Below are 26570 nucleotides of genomic sequence, written 5' to 3'. Positions count from 1 at the left end.
CCGCGGGGGCGGACACGCAACTTCCGGCCGGGGGGCGCCGCGCGCCGCCGCCGCCTGAGGGGAGCGGGAGCTGCGGGCGCGGAGGGCACGAGCCGGGCTGCGGCCTGCGGGGAGCGGGGCCGCGCCGCCGCCCAGCGCAGCCCCGCGCAGCCCTGAGCCGGGCCCGGCTGAGCAGCGGAGCCCGCAGCCCCCAGCGGCTGCGCCCAGCTCCATGAATGGAAATCGGCAGCGCAGGTGAGCGCGGGCGGCCGCGGGGTGGGGGGAACCGGGCGCCGGCCCTGCGCCGCGCCACCGTCGCTTGGCCGGGCTTCACCGCGCGGCTTTTACCCCCCCACATCCCGGCCCCTGCTCCCGCCTGGCTGGCAGGAGCCGTGTGGTGGGTCCCGGCGGAGCGGGCTCGCCGTGTGGCGACCCGGGCGGGGAGGAGCCGCCGGAGCCCCCATGGAGGTCCGGCTGCCGTCGCGGGGAACCCGGTCTCCGCGTGCCGCCCGTTTCCCTGTGGCGAAGGGACTCGACAAGTAATTTTTCCGTATTTCATAACGTGTTTCCCGGCCGCGGCTGTAGGCCCGCTTGCATAATCCGGTAAGTGATGGTGCCTCGGAGATGCCGCCCTGAAAACCGGAGCTTTCCCCTGCGGGACCGGCGCTCCCTGCGCTCCCCGCACCGGGCAGATCCGGGACCTGCCCGTTGTGCGGCCGGGCGCTGGGCACGGGAATTTTTAGGCTTTTGGGACTGCTGCTGCCCTTGACCTGCCTGAAAGCCTTAGGGGTTTCCCTGCGGTCCTTTGATCCCTTTGTACGGGACACTGCGCTCGGTAGTTATAAACCTCATGTTTAAAATGTGCCTTGAGAGTCAGAGCTGAAGGTTATCGAGAGGATTCTATCCGTGTCTGACGGGACAGTGGAAGGAGCGTTCAGATTTGGGCAGTGTTCGTGATGTAGCTGGGTGGCGAAGGGAAGGGTGAGAGCTCCCCCGAGTTCCGTGTCTGTCACTCCAAGGGCTGGTCACGGCGTGAGACTGAAGATGCCGATGCAGATCATGCGTTTTCACCTCCTCCTGTGTAGATACCTCTGTAACACACAGAGATTGAAGTTAATGATGGATTTGGCTGCAGAAACTTGCCACCTAAGCTGTGCTGGAGTTGGAACTATTTTAGGAAGCTGCTGGATTTTAGCACTCCGGTGGAATTCAGCCTTAAACTTTGTTAACTAAACTTTTAATTCAAACTGGTGCAGTTCTGATTGACTCATAAGCAAGAGATTTGTAAGGGCAGCCTGCAGACCTTGTAGTTTCCTTTGGTGTGAATTTACCTGTATTTAGGCTACAATGCACTAGGTTTTAGGAAAGCAGGTTGTGAGGCACTGCTCCTGAGGGGCCCAGCCTGCTCAGTGCCGTGTCCAGCACCACGGATGGTCCTTCCACATCTGGTGTGTTACAAGGTGATGTTAACATTCCGTGGTTTGGGGAACCGCCTAGCCACAGTGTTGGCACAAGGGGACACAAATCATCCTTGGTGGAGCGAGTAAGGGTTCGAGTTCTGTCATGAAAGGAGAGCAGCATTGATGCGCTTCCTTTTGTGTGTGTGAAGGGAAAATATGGGGTAGAATAAGAGTGGGGAAACAAGGATAGGGTTGTGAGCATACCTGGAGTAGAGAATGGAAGCGTGTGCCTGGTGAAGCAGTGCTGTGGGTGTCTTCCTCTTTGTGTGGTAGGCTTGGTCTGTGAAACCTAGGCAGCGTGCCTCCTCTAGTCCGTGTGGTTTGAACATAGTTAAAGTAGGAGAAGGATGTGAAGCCGACTGTTTGGGGAGCTGGTAGTGGTGCAGTCATGGACACTGAGGAACAGCTATAAGATGCTCACTGCAAAAAGGTGAAGTGCAATAAAAGCAGCTCTTGGTGAGAGCCCAAATTCAGTGCCATGCATGGCACTTCCACCAGGAGAGTGCTGAGTAAGCCTCCAAAAGGCAGGTACATTGAAACAGTGGGCCTGTGGATGCTCTGGGGTATAAATGAGACAAATAAGAGTGCTCCATATGTCCTCCTTTGGGTTTCATAACTTGTTCCGTCAATGTTCACAGCTTTTTGCGTTAAAAGTGTCAAGCTGTTGTGCTTGGGTTATTTTACTACAGTGTGGTGTGTTTTAATGAAGCACTATGGGCACATTTATCTTCTGTTCACTTTTCTATACAGACTTGGGGCAGATACACCACTGAGAATTTGCTTCTCTCTTAACTCCATGTGAAGAGTAGTGATTTGGGAGGACCATTAAAAGCCACATTTTTGTGGGTGGGGTAGAGGAGGGAAGGGGAATGATTCATAGGTGCCATCAGAAGTTATTCTGTGCGGTGTGAGTTACAATGGAAGATTTCCTCTGGAGTTGTGGTGGAAGCTGTTTGACTCACTGGGTGAACTTTACAAGTGTTTCATCCTTGTTGCTTCACTTCCTCAGTGGTAAAGGTGTTGGGATATTTCTTGAGCTGATTTCCAGTAGAAACTGAAGGAAACGACAGGAATATGTGGTTATCTACTTTTCAACACATCTGGTATGTGTTTAAACAACACTGAACCATAGTTTCCCTCTGTAGCTAACTCCAGACAATGCCTACAGCGAGGAGCTGAGAGTCAGCCTGCAGCCCATGGGTTGCAGTTTTACTGGGTAGCAGGAAAATTCAGCTGAGAGTCCAAAGACCTGGCTTGAATTGAGAGTGAGAAGCAGCAGGAGACAGGGAGAGCTGCCAAGTGATCAGAGATGGCTTGATAACTGAAGGCGTTTTTCTCTCTCATTAGACTGTATAACCAAACCGTCATGCAAAGCATTTACCTCTTAATTAAAGACGAGTTTCTAGTTGGACACAAGTCAGTTTGGTTCTTCAGTCACAGGATCTCATTTCTTTGTGCTGCAGTGCATTCTTCTGAAAACAGTGACATTTGCCATGAATTTATTGTTTCTTTCAAGTTTGTTCACATGCAGACTTGTTGGGAGGTAAAGGGAATGTTAGGGTTATGTTTAGGTAACATGAAAGTGTGGTTTATGCTGCAGGAGGCTCTCTAAACTCGGTGATATGACTGTATCTCGGATCTTGGTGTTCTGCTCTTAGATATTTTTCAGGCAGTAAACTGAAAACAAGGGGACTGCTTGCATGTAATCTTGAAACCTAAATAGCTTAGGGTGTCCTTGCCCATGGCAGGGGGTTGGAACTGGATGGGCTTTGAGGTCCCTTCCAACCTGAACCATTCCAGGATTCTATGCACAGCGCATTTCACTCTGCAGAGCCGCAATTGAGAGGTAGTGAGTGTGGGAAGGAATTATGCGGTTTTCAAACCAGTAAATGTGAAACCAGGAAAATAAAAATGAGTGCATGAAAATCAGCGTTTTTACTTATAAAGTAGGTTTTTCTTTGATGTAAATGCAAGCACATTAGTAAAGGTTTCATTTGGTGGCAAAACGTGGTATACCTACACACAACAATAAAGATTGTGTCAGTTTAACTTCCTGGTTTAGGTGTGTGGAAGTATCTTCAAGGGAAAAGCATTGCATTTTCTCTTCTCCCATTAACTTTACAAGGGGCATATAAGTGGCTTTTTTGAGCTTAAAGTTATTTATGATGAGATTTTTCAATGGCTCAGAAGCATTTATTATCTTGTAAATGCTTCCTGAACACTTCCCTGTGCTTTCTGGAACTTTGTTAGGCCAGAACAAGCCAGCACACTGGTATTTACTTGTGCAGTTGGCTGTTACTGAGCATGGCAGCAAAAGGTTGGCTTTTGATGGGTTTTGACATGACTTAGTATCTAAAACCTTAAAGCAAAAAAAGTCCAACTTGCGAGTAGGAATGTTGAGGAAACGTGGATTGCGTTACTCACAAATAATGTGATGCCACCGAGCGAGGCTGCAGCTACAGAAACGAGGCAGTTTATGGCTTCTGGCGTAAGGAAGAGCGCGACCATTGAGACCAATGTTTAAACATAATCTTCCCCATCTCTTTTCTTAATCTAGGATTATTTTTTGGTAGCAAAAGGGTTTTCTTTGAGCTCCACAGGCTGGGCCTCAGAGCCCAAGCAGAGGCCAGGGGCCCTCTGAAAGGGAATCTCTTTTTTCCCCCTCCATCCTCTCCATGGAGAGCTTTTTCCCATGTGCAGGCTCCAGCCTGAGGACAGGAGCTGATAGACAAAATCTGCCTTGTGTTACTGAGCCAGAGCTTAAATAATATTTCACCTGTGAAGTCCTCTCTCATGCGTTCAGGGCTGCTCAGTCACCCATTCAGTTAGAGATTTAGAACTGGTTTATAGGCAAACCCAAAACTAGTAAGTAATCATCTATTCGTATTTTTTGGTTTTATAACACTGAAGCCACAGTAGGAAAGAGGATTTTTTTGTGCTGGAAGTGTGGTGCTGTCTCTCTGCAAGGAAAGGCTCATGTAACGAAATCTGTATTTTCTATTAGCATCTTGTTAGGAATCAGTGTTTTGCTTCGTACTGTAAAACCCTCTTGCATGCCAAAAGCTTCAGTTTGCTCTAAGATGGTTTGTTGAAAGTATTTGCAGGTTTCTGTGCTTCTGCTCTTTCTGTTCAGGCTTTATTCCGATGAAGGCTTCGTTTGGTTGCTAGGTAGATTCAAGCCTGTGCGTTGGATGCACGCCAGATGTGTTCTATACTGCTGGCTGCATTGCCATAGAGATTACAGTCAATTTTTGTTGTGCTTAATCTTTATTATAACATCCATAATTCCGTGGAGGAACAGCATCTGATTCAAAGCTTATTTCAGCTGTTAGAGGGACTTCCGTGTTGGTCTGGAATATTATCTGTTTTGAGTGGGAATTGTGGGTCTGAACACTGACAACTGCAAATCTCCACTGGTTTCAGGCTCTGTTAGAGGAAATGGGTCTGTTGGCGGAGGTGCCACATAGTCACGCTTGAAATTAGTTTCATTGTCCATGTATTTTAATGTTACTCCAAACTTCAGCTCTTTGGAAAAGCAGTATTGGGATGAGCTTTTCCCTCAGAATGTATTTCATAACCAATCCACTTCATTTTAGCAAATGTTCTTTACCATTTTGAAATGTTACTTTCCTCATTAAGCCCTTGAAAAGTGATGGTTCTTTTTTTCTTCTCTCTTTGGGTTTTGTTGGAATGGTAGATTCAATCAGAGCAAAGCTCTTCAAACATCTTCCCTCTCTCAGGAGCAAGCTACTTAGCTATGGGATGTAGACCTTTGACATGTCACTCAGCCTGGTGCGGCAGGCATAAATGACCAGCACAGATCATGGTCCTCTGTGTATTGGGCTGGAGCAGTAATAACCCATATATGCCCATGGGAAATACCGGTGTAAATCCCCTGCAGTATGCAACAGGGACTCAAGATACGCACTTAGAATGTGGCAGGGAGTAGCGCATGGTCATGCAGTACATCGTTGGGTGCTGTTGGTAAATGGAGATGAAACATTCCTGGTTTAGTATTTGTCTGTTTTGCTGGTATCTTGTAAGGGGTTTTGCTTCTACTTGCCTGTTGAGCATTCATTTGTGAGGGGAAAAAAAAGTCTTCTGGCCTTGGTGGTTGATGTTCATAATGAACCTAGAGGTAAATGCCCATGAGAGTAGGTTTAGATTAGGTATTAGACAAAGCTCTTCCCTGTGAGGGTGCTGAGGCGCTGGCACAGGGTGCCCAGAGAAGCTGTGGCTGCCCCATCCCTGGCAGTGTTCAAGGCCAGGTTGGACACAGGGGCTTGGAGCAAGCTGCTCCAGTGGAAGGGGTCCCTGCCCATGGTAGGGGTTGGAGCTGGATGAGCTTTAAGGTCCTTTCCAACCCAAACTGTGCTATGATTCTGTGAATAACTTCAGCAAATGCTAGGAATGGTAATTCATAAATTGATAATACCTTTAGTTCCCAAAGAGGTTATTTTTTCTTGCCGTGTGTTATTACTGATTTAAATGCTTAGTTCAATATTTCCGTTGCAGGTTTTTCCAGTGTGTTCTGTAATGAGTAAAATTCAGACGGTTCAAGTTATTTAGTGGTGGATCTTGTATCTTCTTGAAATGTACTTCTTTGCTGTATAAAAGTCTTCCAAGAATCTGAAGCATTCATTGTAGTTCCTATCTGGGTATTTGTTGTTCTGTGTTATAAATCAGTTGACTTGTCAACGCTGGGGACTTTCCTTAACTGGTGTGAGGAATTAAGTGCTATTCTGGCAGGCTCAACAGGCTCGGGTTGTTGTATCTTGGATTTTTAAGAACATACTAGGCATCTGTACGTAACTAATGGCAGAGTAACAATAGTTTCTTAAAGCCAGAGGAGCTTCTCCTCTAAAACTTGTGGGCAGCTCAACAGTGAAGGGCTTCTCTTCTGAAGGCATCAAGATGCTGCACGCTCTGCCGTAACGCTTTTGCAAAGGCTCTTCGGAGCTTTAGAGACTTTGGATTTGCAGTGGTTTAACAATGCAAACTAATGAGGCTGCCAGTCACGGTCTGGGATACTTAGGATAATACTACTTTTAGTATTTTTGGGTCGTGTGTTTATTTCCTTAGCTTGACACAGGACTTAGGCATGAGGTTGAGTGAATCACTGCTGCGATACAGGAGCAGTAGCTGGCCTTGAAGAGCATTGCTTGTTATTTGTGTTTTACTGGGGTTTGAGTCACAGGTTTGAAGCCAGTGACACAGACTTTCACAATGTACAATCTGGCAATGTAGTGTACTTTGAAAGCAGGATATTCCGAGTGGGTGCTAGTGGATTTGGGCAGTGAGAGCAGAATTGAATTAACAACATACTCCTTTTTTTTTAAGATAACTGACTCAAGGAAGCATATGCATCACACAAAATGATAGCAGAATCAGATTAATTCTGAAGAACTATTCCTGACTAGTGTGTGGACCTGCACTTCTTCCTCATTTCTTGGTCGTTTCAGTCCTGTTTGCCAAAATCTGGGCTCTGACTTCTTCCAGGGTGAGCCGGTTCCTGAGGAGCTGTGTGTGCTGCAGCTGAACAAGGCAGGCTGAAGAAAGCCTTTGTCTCAATACTGGTGGTTTGGAGTTTTGCTCCCTGCTGTTTTCCGAGGAGCAGAGGTTGGAGGCCTGCTCGTACTTGGCTTTGGGTAGAGCGTTCCTTTTGTGGCCCAGGATTTTGAAGCCCCCTGCCTCGTATCGTATCTCTGATCAGGATTTTGCCACTGTGCAGCTGATGACTAGGATTCTGTTAGAGGGGTGGACAACAGGATAGCATTCGCATAAAAGAGCTTATTGGTCAATAAGTTCTACTTGATGCAATAAGTTCTACTTGATGAGGAGATGGTGAAAAAGGTGTCAGCCACGCTGTATTTCCCATGCGCTTCTCCCCTAACCCTCATGAAGATTGAATTTACACTGTTGCTTCTGTGCTTATGTATTTTAGCTACTGGTTTTGCACTTTTCATTCATTGTGGGGGTAGACAGGGCAGACCAGACTACAGCAGCCTTTCAGTGTTACCTTTATTCCAGCAGTTTTGTTAGCATTTCCTACAGATATGAACTAAATAGAAACCATGGTTTGTATGTATCCGTAGTATTAAAATAAGCTATTGAGTCATTTGTGTCACTCCAGTGTTTAGTAGTAACTTTCTGCATATGCTTGTATTCTGAAAATATATCTGGAGTAAATTGTAGAGCTGCTTTTACGCGGGTGACGGTATTGAAATGGAGAAAAAGTTGAAAAGAACAGATGCTTGGAACAAGTTGTGTGTAAGCATGGGCTGTGAGGGTGGTTTCAATGATGCTGCTTGGTTCATGGTTTTTGCTTTGTGGCTCGAAGCCAAGCCCACTCAGAAGTTTTGGGTAGGTTTCTGAGTAAAGCCAGACAAATTTCCACTTAGCTTTGATGCTCCCCTTTTCTCAGTACATGGTTTCCTTCAAGATAAGGCAGTTATTTTTTCCAGGAATGGAGATTAATAAAAAGGCAGATCAGACATTTTTACCAGCTCTTGACATTTTAACTCTTCCGGGAAAATGAGGGGGCTGGAATCGCTGTCTGCGTCACTGAGTAGGAGTAGAGGGGAGAACTTTAAAGTAACTTAATTGAGCACTCTGTAAATCATGACATTTGTACAATGAGTAATTGTTTTAAAGCTCAGGCTACAAAGCAGTTTGCTTTTGTTGTTGTTGCTTGTCTGGAAAGAGAGATTTTGGAGTGGAAATACCAGGAGAAATTCTTGAAAGTGGGCTATGTTTATTAGCGTGTTTGGTCTTGAAGTAACCCAGAGCTGAGTATTCTCATCTAGATGATGCAAAGTGAATTAAATAGATAACCAGAGGAGAATGTAACATCTATTACGAGACAGGTGGGTTTAGCTGCCTTTCAAATACCTGTCCCTTATTGCAGATGTTGATGGTTTCTCTAGGCAGCTATGGGAATTCTGCCCTAATTTAGAAGTAATCAAGAGTTTTACAATCCTGTATCTTAATCTGTGTCTTTGCTCTTCTGGCCAGTCGGCTTTATCAGTGCGGTTAGCCAGGAGGCAGTGGGTTTACTCCTCATCCATTTTCAGCCAGCAAAGTTCAGGAATAATCTGACTTCCAAAACTAAGCTAATAATGACAACGAAATGAAGAGTTTATCACAAAGAACGTGCATCAGTCTTTTATTCTGCACAGCGTTGTTATTAGTGGGCTGTGCAGAAGAGATCTTTAAAACGTTTTGTGTTTAATGGCTTTCCACAATAGCGAAGTGTTACAAGGAAAAGCAACCTTGGTTTTGTGTGTTAGGGAAATGTGATTTTCTTTGTGCTAATCTGAATCTGAGCTGAAACTCATCAGTAAGAAAACAGGCTAGGTATGGGTGGAGGCTCAAGGAGTTAAAATAGGCAAGTGCTTGGAACTTAATAGGTTATCACGCTGTTTGATGTGTGCTGTTTGATGCAGGTCATTTTCCCTTCTTCCTGCATGCTGGCTCTGGTGTCTTTCCTGGTTGTCCAATGCGTCGGTTCAGGGAATTGCCTGGGACTGAAAAAGGGGAGTACGTTAGTAAGCTCAATGGGGTACAAGTACGTGTACCTGCAAACACAAGGAGCCTTATGCATTTTTAAGCTGCATGTAAGCAGGTAGTACCTTTACAACACAGCTTCTGTTGTGCTTCTCTCCTAAGCGGTGCTGGTTTTGTCTTCCACAGGACCCGTCGGGGCCCAGCCCCTCCTCATGGTGCCCAGACGTCCCGGCTATGGCACCATGGGCAAACCCATTAAACTGCTGGCCAACTGCTTCCAAGTTGAAATCCCAAAGATTGATGTCTACCTCTATGAGGTGGATATCAAACCAGATAAGTGTCCTCGGAGAGTGAACAGGTAAGAAGATGGGATTTGTATTGGAAGTCATATTGAAATAGTTGAGCAGTAAGCTGGTTTTCCCTTTGTTAGTAGATATTTCATGCAGTCAGTATATTTGAAATGGTCAGACTTGGTTTGAGCTCCATCTATGTCCTGTCTCTGGTGTTATAGCATTCCATATAGTACATTGTATCTCATCTTATTTTCGTGTCTGCAATATATTAGGGTCAGTTAAATCTCATTCTAGACCACTTTATGTCTAGATTGCTGGTTAAATAGAGAGAATATTGTCATGTTCTGTATCCCTGATCATTTAGTGATCCAACAAACTGTATGTATTCAGTGCAGGATTGCGGGTACAGCTCTGTATGTATGGGCTTTGTGTACTTTGTCCTAAACCTTACAGATTTTGGGAGCCAGAGAAACCTCAGAAAGAGGAGTTAACTGAAAACCTGACACTGGGGATAGAACACTTCTTGCTTTCAGAAAGATTACAACATTTCGTATTTCCTGTATTGTGAAATCTGTTTCATCAGTGAAAGTTGAGGGTAGCTGAAAAGCAGCTTTTCCCTCTTTCATCTGTAACTTTTTCTTTTACATTCTAACAATTTTTCCCCTGCATGCTGCAGGTATGAAGGCTATTCAGATAGCTGTGATTCATTAAAAGGAGAGTAATAAATTGCTAAAATTGGGATAGAATAGTTCTGTGTGAATTAATACCTAATATAATCTTACAGTTATCAAAGGTTCATTTACTACTGTATTGTTAAATGAAGGATGCTTGTGAAGCCGTGTCCATCGGGATGGAAGGAGAATATCAACTGCTCTAAACTTAGTGATTTATATGCCTGATTCTTTCCTAGTGTGATCTTGTAATGAAGATCAGTGTCATTTCACTTAAAATCAGTTATCTAAACCCATTTTTTTGTCTGTTGTATGGCCATGCTGGATTAAAATAGACTGAGAGAGACAAAGCTGTAAGAACTGCAGCAGTTGCAGTCTGTGAATCTGCGTAGTTGCTTCCAGAGCAGTGGGCGAAATTACAGAGGTTTGAAAAAAAGAGCATTTGAAATAAGTTGTTTTGAAATGGCAACTCAATTTTATATAACGTATGCAAGAAAAACAATCCCTCTGTGGTGCCATTTGTAGGGTGATTTCCAGCTCGCTTCCAGACGCAGAGCTGCTGTTTGTCACAGCTTGCTTTAGTTGGTTACGCGTTAGATAAAGCCTGTGTCTTCTGAACACAGAAGAGAGGCAAAAGCATTTGGTTTGGGTTTGTAAAGTAACTCTTTGTGAAATGCTGCATGTTCCTGTTCACCTAAATAATGGTCATTTGCTGAAGAGCATGTTTACAGCTGATAAAAGCTTTGCATGCCTTTTCTGAGTCTCGGATTGAGATTCTAACTGTTCCTTTAGGCTTTTGTTAGGTTGTGTGGAGGTTGGTTGTTTCTCAGAAGTGCTCTTTATAGACCAGAGTTAGTTTTAAGTGCTTTTTGAGGTTTCTTATTGGTAGATTTGGTTGCTATAGCATAGGTGTAGTTCAGATGCACACGTAACTTTGTCCAGAAGCTCATCAACTTTCTATTCTACCAGGAAAGATATTGTCTTCCGTATTCATGGTATCAACTGGTAGAAGCAGTCATCTGGGTTTTGTCAAGGTAAACTGAGAAAACTGGTTGGATGCAGGCAGCAAACCTACTGTTTTCTTTATTGCCACCAGCTTATACTAAATAAGTTAGGAGAATCTGTACTTATGTGCAAATTTGATCAGGCTTTTACTTGATTTTGTAGTAAAAACTCAGGTTAAGGATTTGAAGCTAAGACATTTTTAGGGTACCTCATTTTTGTGTACAGTGTGGGCAGAATTCATAACTTAATGGAAGAGCAGATGGACGTTACTAGGTAGACACAGCAATTTACTGTGTCCGTGAACTGGCAGAGCTTTCGGTCGTGAGTTTGTACTGGTTTTTCATAACACTATCTTGTGGTTTTCTTCCAAGGTAAGTGTCTCCTTGTTTCCTATCATAAAGGTTATATGAAGGTCTCAGTTCTAGGACTTTCTGAAATGATTTCAGTAAGAATATTTTCCAGTATTTGAGCATTTGCATTGATTCTGATTTTATTCTTTAGTGTTTATCTGTGATTTTAGTTGTATGTGAAGCCCCTTTTTGAAGCACCAGTGGGTGTTCTATAACTCACTCAAGTAATGCTTGTTGAAATGAGCCAGTTCCAGTCTGATACTTCTTTGGAAACATCTTCAATGTAAATATCAACTTTTCCAGGGAGGTGGTGGACTCAATGGTGCAGCATTTTAAAGTGACAATATTTGGGGACCGTAGACCGGTTTATGATGGGAAAAGAAGCCTCTATACAGCCAATCCACTGCCTGTGGCCACTACTGGGGTAAGAACTAGAAACAAAAATATACTTGTAATAGCTTTGTAGGAAACAAAAATCAACAAACCCAACTTGCAGTATTGCTGAGTTCAGAAAAACTGGAATTGACTTACAGCATCTGTGTGGAAATGGAGTCTTGATGTATTTCCTGCAACTACCAATGTATGTAAATGTGCATGCAATAGCTGCATTCAGAGAGAATTTAGCAGCCTCTTTCTACAGCAAAATCTATCAAATACTCAGTTTTACAGACTAATACATTACCTTATGAAGTACTATTAAAAAAAATCAAAGCACAGTTTCTCTGGGATGAAGAGTTTTCTGATTCAAGATGGCAAAAAGTTATGTGATCCTGTTCTGCTTGGTGAGGACCCACTTCTCTTTGGTTTGTGTATTTGATAACAGACTTTTATCACATGTGCTCTGTCCTAAATATGTGAGGTTTTGAGTCTCTGGCCCAGTTTTGGAAGGAGTGGAATCTCAAGGCCATCAGACTCAGATTAAACAGCTGCCTTCTTTTTCTCTCCCTCCCACACGCAGGTGGATTTGGATGTGACATTGCCAGGGGAAGGCGGAAAAGATCGGCCCTTCAAAGTGTCAATAAAGTTTGTTTCTCGGGTGAGCTGGCACTTGCTGCATGAAGTTTTGACAGGAAGAACCTTGCCTGAGCCTCTGGAACTAGACAAACCTATCAGCACTAACCCTGTTCATGCTGTCGATGTGGTGCTACGACACCTACCCTCCATGAAGTAGGTTCACTGTCTTCCTGCAGTCTGTCTATACCTGAAGTGTCCCCAGTGGGAGACCTTCATCCCTGTTTCTTCACAGGTGAAAAGACAAAAACGATCATTCCCCTTATGCAGCACGGCTGGTTAGCTGGACTGGCTGAGGGGATTAAAGCCAATTATGTACAAGTGTGTGTTTCTGTAGACATTTAGGCTCCAGAGCAGGTGATGTATTTGAACGCCTCAGGAAATAGGAGGCACTTCTAATAGGCCTTTAATTGAAATACTGAGGGGTTGTAGCACTGCTTCCACGTTTTCTGCTCAACTCGAGCCAAGTAGGGTGGCTTGATGGCAGTGACTGTCTGAAAGCACGAGTCTTTAATTCAGCCATAACCACCCATCAATGGTGCATGCTTCTCATGCTTTAAATACACAGTTGAGACTAGATACCTGTCCTAACAAAGTCTGTGATTCTTTATCTCAGAACCCTGGAACATTAGAGAAGGCCAAAGTAATTTTGCTTTGCTTGGTCAGGGAAAGTTACTTTCAAAGCTCAGCTGCTGGCTTCACCTCCCACGATCCTGGGGGAACAGCGGAGGTGTTAGTAAGGCACGAAGGTTCCTTAGCTGCTGTTTTCTGAGAGAGAAGCAGGACTTTCCCTGGTTCTTTGTTTCCACCATAGTTATTACATTTCTCCGAGTACGTTTTAAAACATGCAGGATGGTGTGAGGGTCAGTCCAGTGTGTACAATGCTGTTGCACAAAATCTGCTGTGATGGAGATTATACTTTCTTGAAGTGGAAGATCAGAAAGGGTAAGCTCACTTAGTTCTTGATTTGTTGTAAAAACTGAAAGTGGTTGCTAAAACCAGCAAATGTTTTGTCTCAATTTAAAACCACTGCAACAGGAACAGAGGCATTTGAAGTGTTATCATTTAAACTTAGTTCTTGGCACAGATTTCTGTGCACAAAATCCCCACCCAAAATAACAATGCTGCGTATTCTAATCTTTATGATAGAACCTTTTATTTGGAAAGCCATAGCATGACCGTGTGCTCGTCTTTTTCACCAGATATACCCCTGTGGGCCGCTCCTTTTTCTCAGCTCCAGAAGGCTATGATCACCCCTTGGGTGGGGGTAGGGAGGTCTGGTTTGGATTCCATCAGTCTGTTCGGCCTGCCATGTGGAAGATGATGCTCAACATTGATGGTAAGTTGGGATTCAGGGTTAGGAATAAAGGTAATAGTGACCATGCTCTTCAGAATAAAAATGATCTCAGCAGTCAGTCATTTTGCTTCAGTTGGTGGTACCACGTTTCTGTGTGGTGGTAACTTTTGGTGCCATCTGTTCAGAGAAGGATTTAGTAACCAGAAACCGCCTTCTACACTGATTTCTTGATTCATACTGTAGATGATAAAGAGTTAAAGAAGCTCGGGGATATTTTGCTAGAACTTATATGAGAATAAGAAAACCTTAAAACTTAATTGCATTATACCCAAGGGGTTTTCACTTGAAAAATCCTCGTCTCATTGCTGAGTTGGGAGATTTAGTGGCTTTTTCTTGTACTAGCCTTATCAAATACATTAACTGTGAAGTCAACCTACTGCAGAAGTTGTAATGATAATAGTAGAGTGAGATTGTAATAATGAAGTGTAAGTGTGCCTACACTGGCTTTCTGTTCAGTCACTTCAGACCAGACCAATATGGCAAAGGCTGCCTAGAAATCCCTGTCTTTTTCTGGATTTGTCATCGTGTCAGTGATGGCAGAAACGTACCTCCCGTATTAAAAAACCCCAATAACCCTAAAATCCTACATCGGAAGGAAAAGCCTGGCATAGCTGTTTTCCTTACTGAACTCCTGTATTGCTGCTTCCACAGTGGTTCGGGCCAGTTGCTTAAGATGTGTCTCCGTGCAGCTGCCCGCAGTAGGTGTTGTTCAATACTGGCAAGAAAACTCTGTAAACTTCATCACAAACACTTTTGTGAATCGGGCTAATTGAGAAGGGCTTTCTTATGCAAACTCAGACCTGCTTTGCTCCACTTTATTAAGCCCCAGATGAATGCATCTGAGATCAGCTGGTGCGTGTGTCAGGCTCTCTGGCTCTCTAAGAGCTCTGAGTCTATTTAGTTGCTAAACCCCTATTGAAAAATGTCAGCGTTTGAGATGCAGGTGCTGCCGAAAGTTTTCTCCAATTCACATTCTGTTCTCGCTGTCTGTTTGAAATGCTTTATAAACCCAAGGTAAATAGTCTGTCTTTTCTGCATGAGGCTAAGCATTCTGTCAGGTTGCGCTTAGCATCTGGCTTGGAGCATAATAACGTGTTGCAGGTGATACTGAGCTTTCAGGCTGAAAATTTCCAAGTCCATGTGTTCTGGTTTACTTCAGTTGTGGATGGTACCCATGTGACTTTATAGTTCTTCTGAAATTGCCTTTCTGTCAGCAGCTATAGTGTAGCTGTTGTTTGAAAATGGATGTAGAAATCTTACCTGAGAAATAACTAGCACCAATATCTGTGTGGTAGGGACAAGAGTATTCATTTACATCAATTTATTACTTTCTGTGAAGCAAGTGTGTCTTAACCAGCATTAGAAAGCATAGCAGTAACTCTTGCAGTAGTAATATTTCAGTCCTTTCTGTGAATGAGAATCTTCAGACCTATGTAAGCTGTGGTTTACAGAGCACTGGCTTCATGTTGTGGTTTGAGGCTGTGAAGTTTACCTCCAAATCCCAGTGCTTGAGTTTTGGCTTAGTTGAACTTGTACGAGGTTCTCTGCAGAATGTGTTTGTGTCACTGGTGTTGCTGGGGGGCACAAAGCACACGCTGCCAGTGGCTGGGGGGAAGCTGCTGGTGTTCATTCAGTAATCGACATCCGGAGGTGTGGGCCGGGTGCATCACGCGAAGTTGGCAGCCTCCTGAAGTGACACATCTCTGAAGAATGTCGTGTTTTGTGTATCAGTGCAGGGATGCGGTGGTTTGGGGACACGGGATCTGCAAAACTCAGAGAATGCTGGGCGTGTTTCTTTTGGTGTTGCCACTTTAAGTTGTAACAGTACAGAGCGGTTTGCTTGTGTCTGAGCTGTACCTGGTGCCACCTCCCCTTTCCTACTGAAAGGTGTGGTTTCCATTGCTTGTCGCTTTGTCAAGCAGATTGTTTGTGGTCTTCCTTCCATGGAATGAGTCAACTGCCCTGTTCAGAAACAGTATATTGTCACTTAATGTGTCATTAGTATGCAGGGAGGGAGAGAGGTTTTAGTAGATCAACGATTGCACTCACCACTACACTAACATAATTGATGCACAGTCAAAATAGTGCTCATGTTCCTATCAAATATTGTTTTAGCAACTCAGCAGATCATATCATTGACAAAATTATATTGCGTATTGAATAATCTTAGCGTTTCATGTGAACTGTTCCGTAGAGAGACATTAATAAAGCTGCATGCTTGCAGCTCCATCCCGAGTTGAAAGAGAACGTCTCTCTGGGGCATGGCAGTTCTCTAGAAATAAATGTGATCTGGGGAAAAAGCCTTTCAAAACCTTGAAACGCAAAGTGGTTGCAGAATGACTGTGCTGGAGACTGATTCACTGTGGGCCCCACGCTGGCTGCTGTATACTCAGTTGTTGCGAGGCTTGCTAATCTGTTGAAGAAAGTGTGCTGCACGTTTGCTTGGGGGTCACGTGGAATTTTAAAGAGCACTCATTTATGTACTGCTTCACAACAGCCTCACTTGGGCTTTCTGACACAGAATGTTTTGTTCTTTTCAGTTTCTGCCACTGCCTTCTACAAAGCACAACCTGTAATTCAGTTTATGTGTGAAGTTCTTGACATTCATAATATTGATGAACAGCCAAGACCTCTGACTGATTCTCATCGGGTAAAATTCACCAAAGAGATAAAGGGTGAGTAGGAACAGATCTGTTCTGTCTCAGGTAACACAATCAGGCTAATTCTAAGGGGTTTGTTTTAACTGGAACCCTGGTTAGCACGCATCAGAAGAGCCCTGGAACTGCCAAGAGAACTGCAGTATGCCCTGCCTGTGGTTCTTGTCCTGAATGAAACAGTGCAGCTCTACAGAGAGATTAAAAATGCTGTATGTTCCCAGTGGCTTTAAGAGGGCAAAAGAAAGTGTGTTGTTTACTGCCTGGGTAGAGGTAAGTGCTCCTGCCTTGCTGGATGACCAACCTTATATAAGTGAGGCTCACTGAGGCCATGGTTATGTTGTTCTGTAGAGCTCCTGCTGTTTAAATGCCAAGGCAATGAGAAGATTGATTTCCAAGCTAACAAACATCATTGATTCTTTGAAAGTAACTGATTGCTTTATGGAAACACAAGTACCACTTGCAAACTTGCAGCTGAGGGCCAAATTGCATTCCAAAGAAATTGCATAAGCTGCTGGTTGGAGTAGGTTCACTCCATATATGCTACTTTACTTTGAGTTTTCCCATATCCTTTTGTTCCAGTGTAATTTGCAGAGAGAAAAGCCTTGAAAGGGCATAGCTCTCCAAAGCTCTGCTCTTAAATACTTGTGTTACTTGATGCAGGATTAGATCCTATTGAAATGCTGGGCAGCAAAAAAGTAAATTTTAAGTTAGAATTTAGAAATAATAAACTTAGAAATAGAGCAGTCATGGGGGTGAAATATGTAATATTTTGTAGTTGTCCTCACATGCCTCCTTTTTACATCTGCCTGTCTGTCTTCATTCTGGAGAATGAGAAGCTGTCTCTGCTTGATCTTGGATGCCTCAGACACTGTGTTAGTGTAGTCAGAAAACCTCGAGAGGTTACCTTTGCTGTCAATATTTGGTTTTACTACTGTAGTATCTGGGAACTCCAGCCAAGATGTGATCTTCACAGTAAAACAAACCCTGCATTAAAGACTTGGCGGTCTGTGAGCAGCTCTGTGGGAGGGTAGTGCCTCTGTAGTGTCACAGCAAATTAATGACAGAGCGGTGAGTGGTTCCAGATAGCTCTGTATTCACAACCCTCTTTTCCTTGGCCACACTGCTTCATGGTGTCTTTTTTGTGTTTTCTCTTTGTGCTGTATCAGGGCAGTGGTAGTTTATTTTTGATTATGCCATCCTCTAATGCTGGTGTTAGTGTTGCAGGAATCAATGAAATACAGTTGATATGTCTTCGGGATGTCTGTGTCCCTGGTAAACTGAACACAGTACCTGCTTTCTTGTACTTAGGGACCTGATTTGATGTGGGGTATTCAATCCATTGCCCACAATCCACATGAGCCTCAACAGGACAAGTCATCCAGCTGCTTTCTCAAAAGCCTTCACTAGTAGACCATAGGTTGAACCTTCTGGATAACAAGGCTTTGTTTTCAGCTGCCTTCTTTTCCATGGGCTGGGGAAAGACATAACAGTGCATCTGTGCTGTGCAGCACTTGTGTGATAAGCTCAGCACTCCCAGCAGATGTTGAGTCTACTTGCTGTGTACAGTCCAGACAGTGAGTGCCCAGTCAATAGAAAGAGCCACTGAAAGCCTCTTGAAGCTGCCACTGTTGCTGCTATCGTGGATAGAGAGAGATAAGCCCGGCGTGCCTCTGGTATGTAGGCTGAGTGCTTTTAGGCAAGATCTTCGGCTGCTCAAAAGCTCGAGTTAAATTTGGTCAATGAAATTAAAGAGAATTACAGGCTGCCTGAGGACACAAAGTTGGGGAAGTGAACAATAAGGTAGAAATCTGGTTTTGCCCTTTTAATTTGAGTTATATGGGAACTGATAGTTTTAAGAGGCGTTCAGCACTGAGAACGAGAACAAAAGAAGATGGTGAAGACAGTGTCTGTGTCTGAGATTAGTCACATGCCTGTTAAATGAAGCTGCTACAAGCAATTCAGATGACATTGAACGTTAAATGTTATACATTATGATTTGGTTTTGAGGATAACGCCCGATTAGTCAGAAATCAATTAATAATGAAAGTAAAATGCTTAGAGAACATAATTTCTCCTGTTGAGCCATTTGACACTGACTATCAAAGCTGTTAGAGCATGCTCTATTGTGTGAAACCTTGTCCCCTGGGGAGATTTTTGTGTGGTTATGACATTTTTTTCTGTGCTACTTTTCTGCAGGTCTCAAGGTAGAAGTGACTCACTGTGGAACGATGAGAAGGAAATACCGTGTTTGTAATGTAACAAGAAGGCCTGCAAGTCACCAAACGTAAGATGCTTTTTGTCAAAGCATAAACTGTGATAGCTTAGCACTGCATGTGTAACAGGGCCTAATACTGTGTGGGTTTGGAGGGTGTTGATATTTGCCAACTAAGATTTCTGTCCATTTTATTAAAATGAGTGTCTTTTCAGCTTTCCTTTACAGTTAGAAAATGGGCAGACAGTGGAGAGAACAGTAGCACAGTATTTCAGAGAGAAATACAGCCTCCAGCTGAAATACCCTCATCTTCCCTGCCTACAAGTGGGACAAGAACAGAAACACACCTACCTGCCTTTAGAAGTAATGAACTTACTCTGATAAATCAGCTTGTTGTTGGTAGGCTGTATCACTTTGCAAGAGGTTAAGAAGTTGTGTGCTTTGCAGTACAAACATGTTCCCGTATTTACATGCTCGTTCTTCTATTTCACTGAAGACTTGTTTAGTGTTTTAAAGTAAGACTATGCAGTTGATTAAACACATTGGGATGTGTTTTGTAGTGATAGTGTTGTGTGTTGACGTTATGTTGGGATCAGTATCTAAGAGCTCCTAATGTGTATTGACGCTTCTGCCTTCCTTTCAGGTATGTAATATTGTAGCTGGCCAGCGGTGTATCAAGAAACTGACAGACAATCAAACATCGACTATGATAAAGGCCACAGCGAGATCTGCTCCAGACAGGCAGGAGGAAATAAGCAGATTGGTTAGTTCTTTACTTTCACTTTGGTGTGATACTGCTCATGAAATGAACTGCACTAGATAACATGAATGCAAAAACCCTGATGTGACCAACCTTGTCTCTGCATTCCTCCTAGCCCTTAAGTTAATAGATTTTAACTACCTCTTAAAAGAGGATCTATTTAAAATAGCTTGCAACAGCAGCCCTTTTCTTTCTGTTAGCAGTTTGAAGGTGGTGGCATCTTCTGTACTAGAGATGTTTGACTGCTTTCTTTAGTAAACACTACATATTTTCATCTGATGAGTCCAATATTGTTTCTTGGTGCTGAATCCAGACACTGAACATCAGTGGTTTTCTGACTTGAATTATAGAACTTCAACATTTTTGGTTGAATACTCTTATAAACGGATAGCTCGCATTGCAACCAATCTGGTTTCCAGCTGACAAATTAGCCATAATTTTTCAATTAAAGAAGGCTGTTCTGGAAAATTCAGAAGACCTGAATGTGCAGTAATAGAATACATCGATTTGATTAGTCTTGGGTTTGCTTGTCTCTAAAGGAGGATGCTTTTTGATCTATCCTGTGAATAAACAAAATGCTTTTGAATGAGCATGCTAGATGAGCACTTGAGTAACAAAAAATACCTTATCCAATGTATCTTATCTCATGGTATTAATTATTTTCACTGGAAATAGGTTGATGGTGTTAAGCAGTTAAATCTGAGCCTTGTTTAGTAACAGGGGGAATGGTTGTAGAACCCTTCCGCAGCAATCCTGTCAGTCTTTTGTTTATTACATGAATTGTAAGTAGGTACTTCTGTAACATGGGAAAACTCTTCTTTTAGGTGAGAAGTGCAAATTATGATGCAGATCCATTTGTTCAAGAGTTCCAGTTCAAAGTCCGGGATGAGATGGCCCATGTGACGGGGCGCGTGCTCCCAGCTCCGATGCTGCAGTATGGAGGACGGGTGAGGTTTTTGCTCATTCTTCTATTTCCCTTTTGAAGAGTGATTTGCTGTGCACGTTGACAATTTTAGTCAGTTCAGTTGCATTGTGCAATGCAGGGATCAGAGTTTGAATGGTAGAACTTGCGTTTTGTTATCCTGAAACTCGACACACGTAGGCTTTTTCCTCCTTCACTCACTTAGACATCTGTTGCTTTTGTTTCCACAGAATCGAACGGTGGCAACCCCAAGCCATGGAGTATGGGACATGAGAGGGAAGCAGTTTCACACTGGTGTTGAGATCAAAATGTGGGCCATAGCTTGCTTTGCAACACAGAGACAATGCAGAGAAGAAATACTGAAGTAAGGCATGTCGTGGTTCAGGCTTTGAAGAAGCCACTTTAGTGAAAACATGAATGTAGAACTTCTAATGAGTGTTTTATCTGGTTTTAATCATCGAAGATATTAGGGAAAGAATCCATTCTGGTTTACTTCCTCACCGGAAGCTACAGTCAAAACACTGCACCTGAGTACACTGTGGGGTTCTGGTCCTGTGATATTGCTGTTCTGTGTAGAGTTTCTTTCGGCATCTTGAGTGAAGCACTGAATGTCTCTGAACTCTTTTTTTTTGTCACATTCTGGCCTTTAAAGCTGTTTGGAATTGTCTTCCTTTGAACAGCACAGTTCTTCTGTCCCCTTCTGCTTTGGTTGTTGTGTGATATTGTGAAAACTCAAAACACTTCTCATCCTTAGGGGTTTCACAGACCAGCTGCGCAAGATCTCCAAGGATGCAGGGATGCCCATCCAAGGCCAGCCCTGCTTCTGCAAATACGCCCAGGGGGCAGACAGTGTGGAGCCCATGTTTCGACACCTCAAGAACACCTATTCAGGGCTTCAGCTCATCATTGTCATCCTGCCAGGGAAAACACCAGTGTATGGTAAGGAAATACTTCTGTCTTTACCTTCTTGGTCAAGTATTGTTCTAAGAAACTTGCTGCCCAGCAACGTTAGAAAGTTCTTCAGGACCATTCTTTGGGCGTTAGAAACCAGCATTTTGTGTCTAAAACTCAAATTACTTGGAAGCAGGTAGAGAGGTCAGAAGTTGTTTTGCAGAGTGTGTACATTCAAATTATTGTGACTTAAGCTAAGCTCACAACAGAGCAATAATTTCAAAGGGACTCAAGTTGTATCCTAATGTTTGCTTCTCAGCGGAGGTGAAACGTGTGGGAGATACACTCTTGGGAATGGCCACACAGTGCGTTCAAGTCAAGAACGTCATTAAAACATCTCCACAGACCCTATCAAATCTGTGCCTGAAGATTAATGTTAAACTTGGAGGAATCAACAACATCCTTGTACCTCATCAACGGTAAGACTGTGGAGACTGATGTGGAGTTTCTTTTAACAGATGTGGTTACGTTTGCTACTTAGCACCTAAAATTTAAGTGTGGCAGTACCTCAGTGGTGCTTAGGCAACCTCCAAGTGCTAGTGTAATCATCTTGTAGAATGATAGCTTCTGCAACAAGCTGTTTGTACTGTTCGTGTGTAGCTCTGCGGTGTTTCTCCACTAGAATCATGCCCCAGTACATGGCAGTGTATTTTGGAATGACTGCTGTGGTGGTGTTTTGAAGTTCACGTGGTGTGCACAAAGACTTCATTGTCTGGGTTTGGCCAGAGGACCTGATAGGAAGGCTTCTCCGTGCAGCTTAGCTGAAAGAGAATCAAAACCCCACAGTGAGCAATAACCTTCACCAACTGTTCACCTACAATTGTGACTTAGCCCTTTTTTCTTTTTGAAGACCTTCTGTGTTCCAGCAGCCAGTGATCTTTTTGGGAGCTGATGTCACTCACCCTCCTGCTGGAGATGGGAAGAAGCCTTCCATAGCTGCTGTAAGTTTCATTAAATTAGCATTGTTTTTTCATCTTAGGTGAAGGTTAGGACACTAAATGCAACTCATGGACTATGGCTGTGTCAAATGTCTTCCAGGGCTTATGCCAGTTCTTTGTACACATTTCCAGTGTTATTTAAAGTCATGTCTTTAGAAGAGCTTGAGGCTTCAGACTTTTCTTACCTTGATTTAAAAACTAAAAAGGTAAAATGGCAGTTATGTTGAATAATGTACTTCTGCAAAACTGTTCCAAAGGCGATGGTGCAGCTTTGTGATGTTCGCTAATAACACTTTTGAACCTTTAAAGAAGCAAATTGTCATTAAAGGCCTGGTTTGGCAGGAATGGTTTCGATAAGTTACCTTTTGTGTTGGTATGGTTCAGGAGGTCAAGGTGATGGTTGGATGCATGGTCAGTACCTTCCTATTTTGTCCCCTTGGATTTTACTTGCCATTGATGGTAGATTCCAATTCTACAGATTCATTTGAGGTGCTTAGAGGACGAGTTTTATACCTGTTTTCAGAAAGCGTTAAACCTATATCTACTAGAAATTCCAGTTAAACATGTTACTGTGGTTGATCCTTTAACATAAATATCTTGACATCACTCTTCTTGGCTATTTTAGTGGGTATAGATTTGGTCCTGAAGCCTTTCCTCATGTAATCTTCCCCTGAAGGTTGTAGGTAGTATGGATGCTCATCCAAGCCGGTACTGTGCCACAGTGAGAGTTCAGCGACCCCGGCAGGAGATCATCCAAGACCTAGCCTCCATGGTGAGAGAGCTCCTCATCCAGTTCTACAAGTCAACACGGTTCAAGCCCACACGTATCATCTTCTATAGGGACGGGGTCTCTGAAGGACAGTTTCGACAGGTGGGTTCATTTGTGGGTTTCTGCAAGGACTTTGTTACTACAGAACAACTCCAGTTCTCGTGTTTGAGTAGCGGTACTGTTTGAGTTGCTTACATTTGCACAAAGGTACCACAAAATAATTGAGACTTAAGGAGAGAATTTCTTAAGCGTGTTGGGTAAGAAAAGTTGCAACTTCTTTCCTGTCTGGGAAGGCAAAGTCTTAGAACTTGGGAAAATATGTTTCGAACAACTTCCTAAGATTACTGTGTAGCAAAGTTGCACTTAGTATTAACTACAGACTATTTATTTGGTGTTGTGTGTAGGATACAATGGAAAGAAAGCCTAAACTATTCTGTTCTTGTGTTTGTAGGTTTTGTATTATGAACTGCTAGCCATTAGAGAAGCTTGCATCAGTTTGGAGAAGGATTACCAGCCTGGAATAACCTATATTGTGGTGCAGAAGCGACATCATACACGACTGTTCTGTGCTGACAGAACAGAAAGGGTAATCATTGCCCTCTCTCATAGTAGCCTTATGTGAAAAGCTTGATGTCTAGCGCTTAAGCTGCTGGGGAAGATATTAGTGTGGGCTTTTCTGAGTCTGAGTGTCTTTGCATTCAGGGGGGATGTTGAATAGATAAGCACAAAATGCAGCCCAAAATTGAGAAATGGTTGACCTTAAATGTGTTAAAAAACCAAACCACACAAACTCCATAATCCCCAGCAGGCTTTGTCACGTTGCCCTCGTCTGTCAATGAGCTATGGCTAACGTGTGTGGGACAGACTAGAACCAAGTCTGCAGCAACTGTGAGAGAAGAAAATACAAAAGGAAGAAATCACTTTTCTTCCGAGTGAGTCAGTCCAAACTCAAGCTGACAATTCCAAATACAAATGTACGTGCAGTCCTTCAGCCTGTCTGAGCCTGAAGGTTCTAAAGGGCTTTAAGTGCAGTGTTGCGTGTTGAGATGGTAAGTGCCATTCAGTGTCCTTGTCAGACGTCCCTCGCTGCTCTATTGACGCACTGCAAACTGTACTGAGGCAGCTTATTCCTGGAAACCTTGTGTGGGTTGAATAGAAACTTGTATTTTTAATAACAGTGAGGTGGATAAACAGTTGTTAGCTGTACTTCTTAACAAAACCTTTTCTCTAGGTTGGACGAAGTGGCAATATTCCAGCTGGAACAACTGTAGATACAGACATTACACATCCATATGAGTTTGATTTTTACCTCTGTAGCCATGCTGGAATACAGGTACGGTTGTTTCTTTGGAAGTGAATGTGAATTTAGAGCATGTTTTTCTCCCTTTTGTGACACTTGTGTCTGCAGACACTTACTTAGTAGGGAAATGTCATTTAGCTCAGTTTTATTTGGGATATCACAGTACTTTTATGATTTATAGCCACAGGGAAGTTAACGTGGAATCAAGTTTTCAGATGTAAACCGTTTGAAAGACTGAAGGCAGTGTTTATTTGCTGACTAAATGCACACCAGTGAATTACAGGCTGTGGAATTAGATCCAACAGTGTGGTGGTATTGCCAGCAGTACAGTGGAGAGTCAACTTAATGACAAATTCTATTAAGGTGTGGCTTAAAAATGGAAAAAGAAATCCATAAGGAATTGTGAAGAGTTAAAAGCAGCAGTTACTTCTCTGGGAAATGTGTTTTGGTGAGAAACAGTTTTAATTGAAGGTAGTTAAGAGCTGGTGTAATCATGGCTTAGTCGTGTTGGGAGCAGGTTTTAGTCGTTGAGGGTTATCTAGAAGGCATGTGGTTTTTTCCAGGCAAGGATAATAGGGGTAACATAATCATGTAAGTGTTAAACTTCTTATTCGCCTTTATAAACACGTATAGGGCTGACCCAAGACTGTATTTTCTCTGGCTGCTGTTACATAGGCGTTCAGACTCGATAGTCTGGCCCTTTCTGAACTGAAACATCTGACTTGATTGTATGGAAAAACCAGATAAGTGAATTGATGTTCCCTTCTTCTTAGGGTACCAGCCGTCCCTCACACTATCATGTTTTGTGGGATGATAACTGTTTTACTGCAGATGAGCTCCAGCTGCTGACTTACCAGCTCTGCCACACATATGTGCGCTGTACACGATCAGTTTCTATACCTGCACCAGCGTATTATGCTCACCTGGTAGCATTCAGAGCACGATACCATCTCGTGGACAAAGAACATGACAGGTAAATGAAAACATGTGCCGGAGGTTTATCTCCCTGTTGGTCTTTGCTGCATTGTCAGGCATAAAGCCACCTGCCTACAGGTAATTACTGCTTGTTTTGCAGTTAATTTTTGTTACCTCTAGGACTAATCTTAAGGTACTCATTTCCTGCCAGCTGCTGTTCAGATTGAGACAAGAGTGGGTTGGTGGATTCAACTGAAAAACACTCAGAATAAAAGAACAAAGTTTAGTTTAATGAAGAATTCTGTTACTACTTTAATGTGGTGTGAGGGGACAAGCCACGCAGCTAGGGGCTTTTTTGCTATATAGAGTACATATGAATGAAGCAAATGTTAAGTGCCTTCTGCTTACCTGCCTTCCCTTTGTACAGCCAGAAGTATTTTGTATGCTTCAAGCCATCAGTATATTTGTAATAGGCTTATTTTGAGATGAGCAAACGGAGCAGCTAAGGTAAAGGGGTATGTCAAAAGCCTTGGGGTTGCTGGGTGAATAAAGCAGCCTTTGCTCGGTATCCAGTTCTGTGACTTACTGCCACATTGCTCACCTAAAGCAGAGGTGTGAAGGCAGCTTTTTGATCTGAATTAATGCGATTCACTGCTTGTTTTTGTCTCGTTCTGTGGCAGTGCTGAAGGAAGCCATGTTTCAGGACAAAGCAATGGGAGAGACCCGCAGGCCCTCGCGAAGGCTGTACAAATTCACCAAGACACCTTACGCACGATGTACTTCGCTTAAATCAATAGACGGGGAGCATACTCACTGAAAGGAAGAACTGAACAATTAAGCCACATACAATGTATGTTTCCAGTGGGGTTGGTTTAGGGGGTGTGCCTCCGATCGTGCTGAAGTTGATGCTGTGCAGGGGTGAGAGGCTAAACCCTTAAATTGACGCAAGGAAGATTGTTTACTTCATTGAGGAACACAGCACTATTATGCAATATGAAACCAGCCAACTGCTTTTTTGGTGCGGGCTCCTGCAGGCAGCACCACCATCATGTTTTAGTTTCGTTTCTTTTTTGACTCTCTCGTAGTTGAACCCTCTTTAAAATGCCTTTACCTCAAGTTGCTCGGCAGCACAACTGCAAAAAACACAAAGAATACTAAGAAAATTGATGGTGTAATTTCAAAAAGCAAAGCACCTCTCGAGGAACAATCCCAGGGATTGTTTGGGAAGTGTGCAAAAGAACCCCCCGAAACGAGTTCTGTACCCCCACTGCATTGAGGAACCTTTCAATATTGCCATTAAAGCATTCGAATGTCAACATATCCAAGTACATTTGAATGTACATCACTAATTAGAAACAACTGATCGGGGGGAAGATGTTTTGCACACTAACCCAGTAATTGGAGCCTAGTTCAGCCAACTGCTGCCTCTGTGTCTTTCTTCACAGCTTTGGAGTTCTCGGCTCCAATAGTTCCCTTTCTAAAAGCAAACAAAGAAGCTAGTGGTATTATGTGCA

At 43.3% G+C, this 26570-nt stretch overlaps 1 protein-coding gene across 1 annotated transcript; it reads left to right on the top strand.

The window, feature by feature from the left end:
• On the top strand, positions 1–26570 carry AGO3 (argonaute RISC catalytic component 3). Its single transcript, XM_080632445.1, has 19 exons — positions 1–234; positions 9132–9303; positions 11568–11688; positions 12223–12431; positions 13478–13614; positions 16173–16307; positions 18486–18573; positions 18717–18864; positions 19145–19264; positions 20086–20208; positions 20414–20547; positions 20938–21122; positions 21394–21553; positions 21985–22075; positions 22749–22943; positions 23293–23427; positions 24073–24174; positions 24915–25114; positions 25737–26570. The coding sequence occupies exons 1-19, from the start codon at positions 216–218 to the stop codon at positions 25843–25845; spliced, it is 2583 nt and encodes an 860-aa protein (XP_080488571.1). The 5' UTR covers positions 1–215; the 3' UTR covers positions 25846–26570.

Source organism: Psittacula echo (assembly GCF_963264785.1).
Source record: "Psittacula echo genome assembly, chromosome: 21".
Taxonomy (NCBI): domain Eukaryota; kingdom Metazoa; phylum Chordata; class Aves; order Psittaciformes; family Psittacidae; genus Psittacula; species Psittacula echo.
The sequence above is the reverse complement of the archived record's forward strand: the minus strand, read 5'-3'. Positions and strand labels throughout refer to the sequence as shown.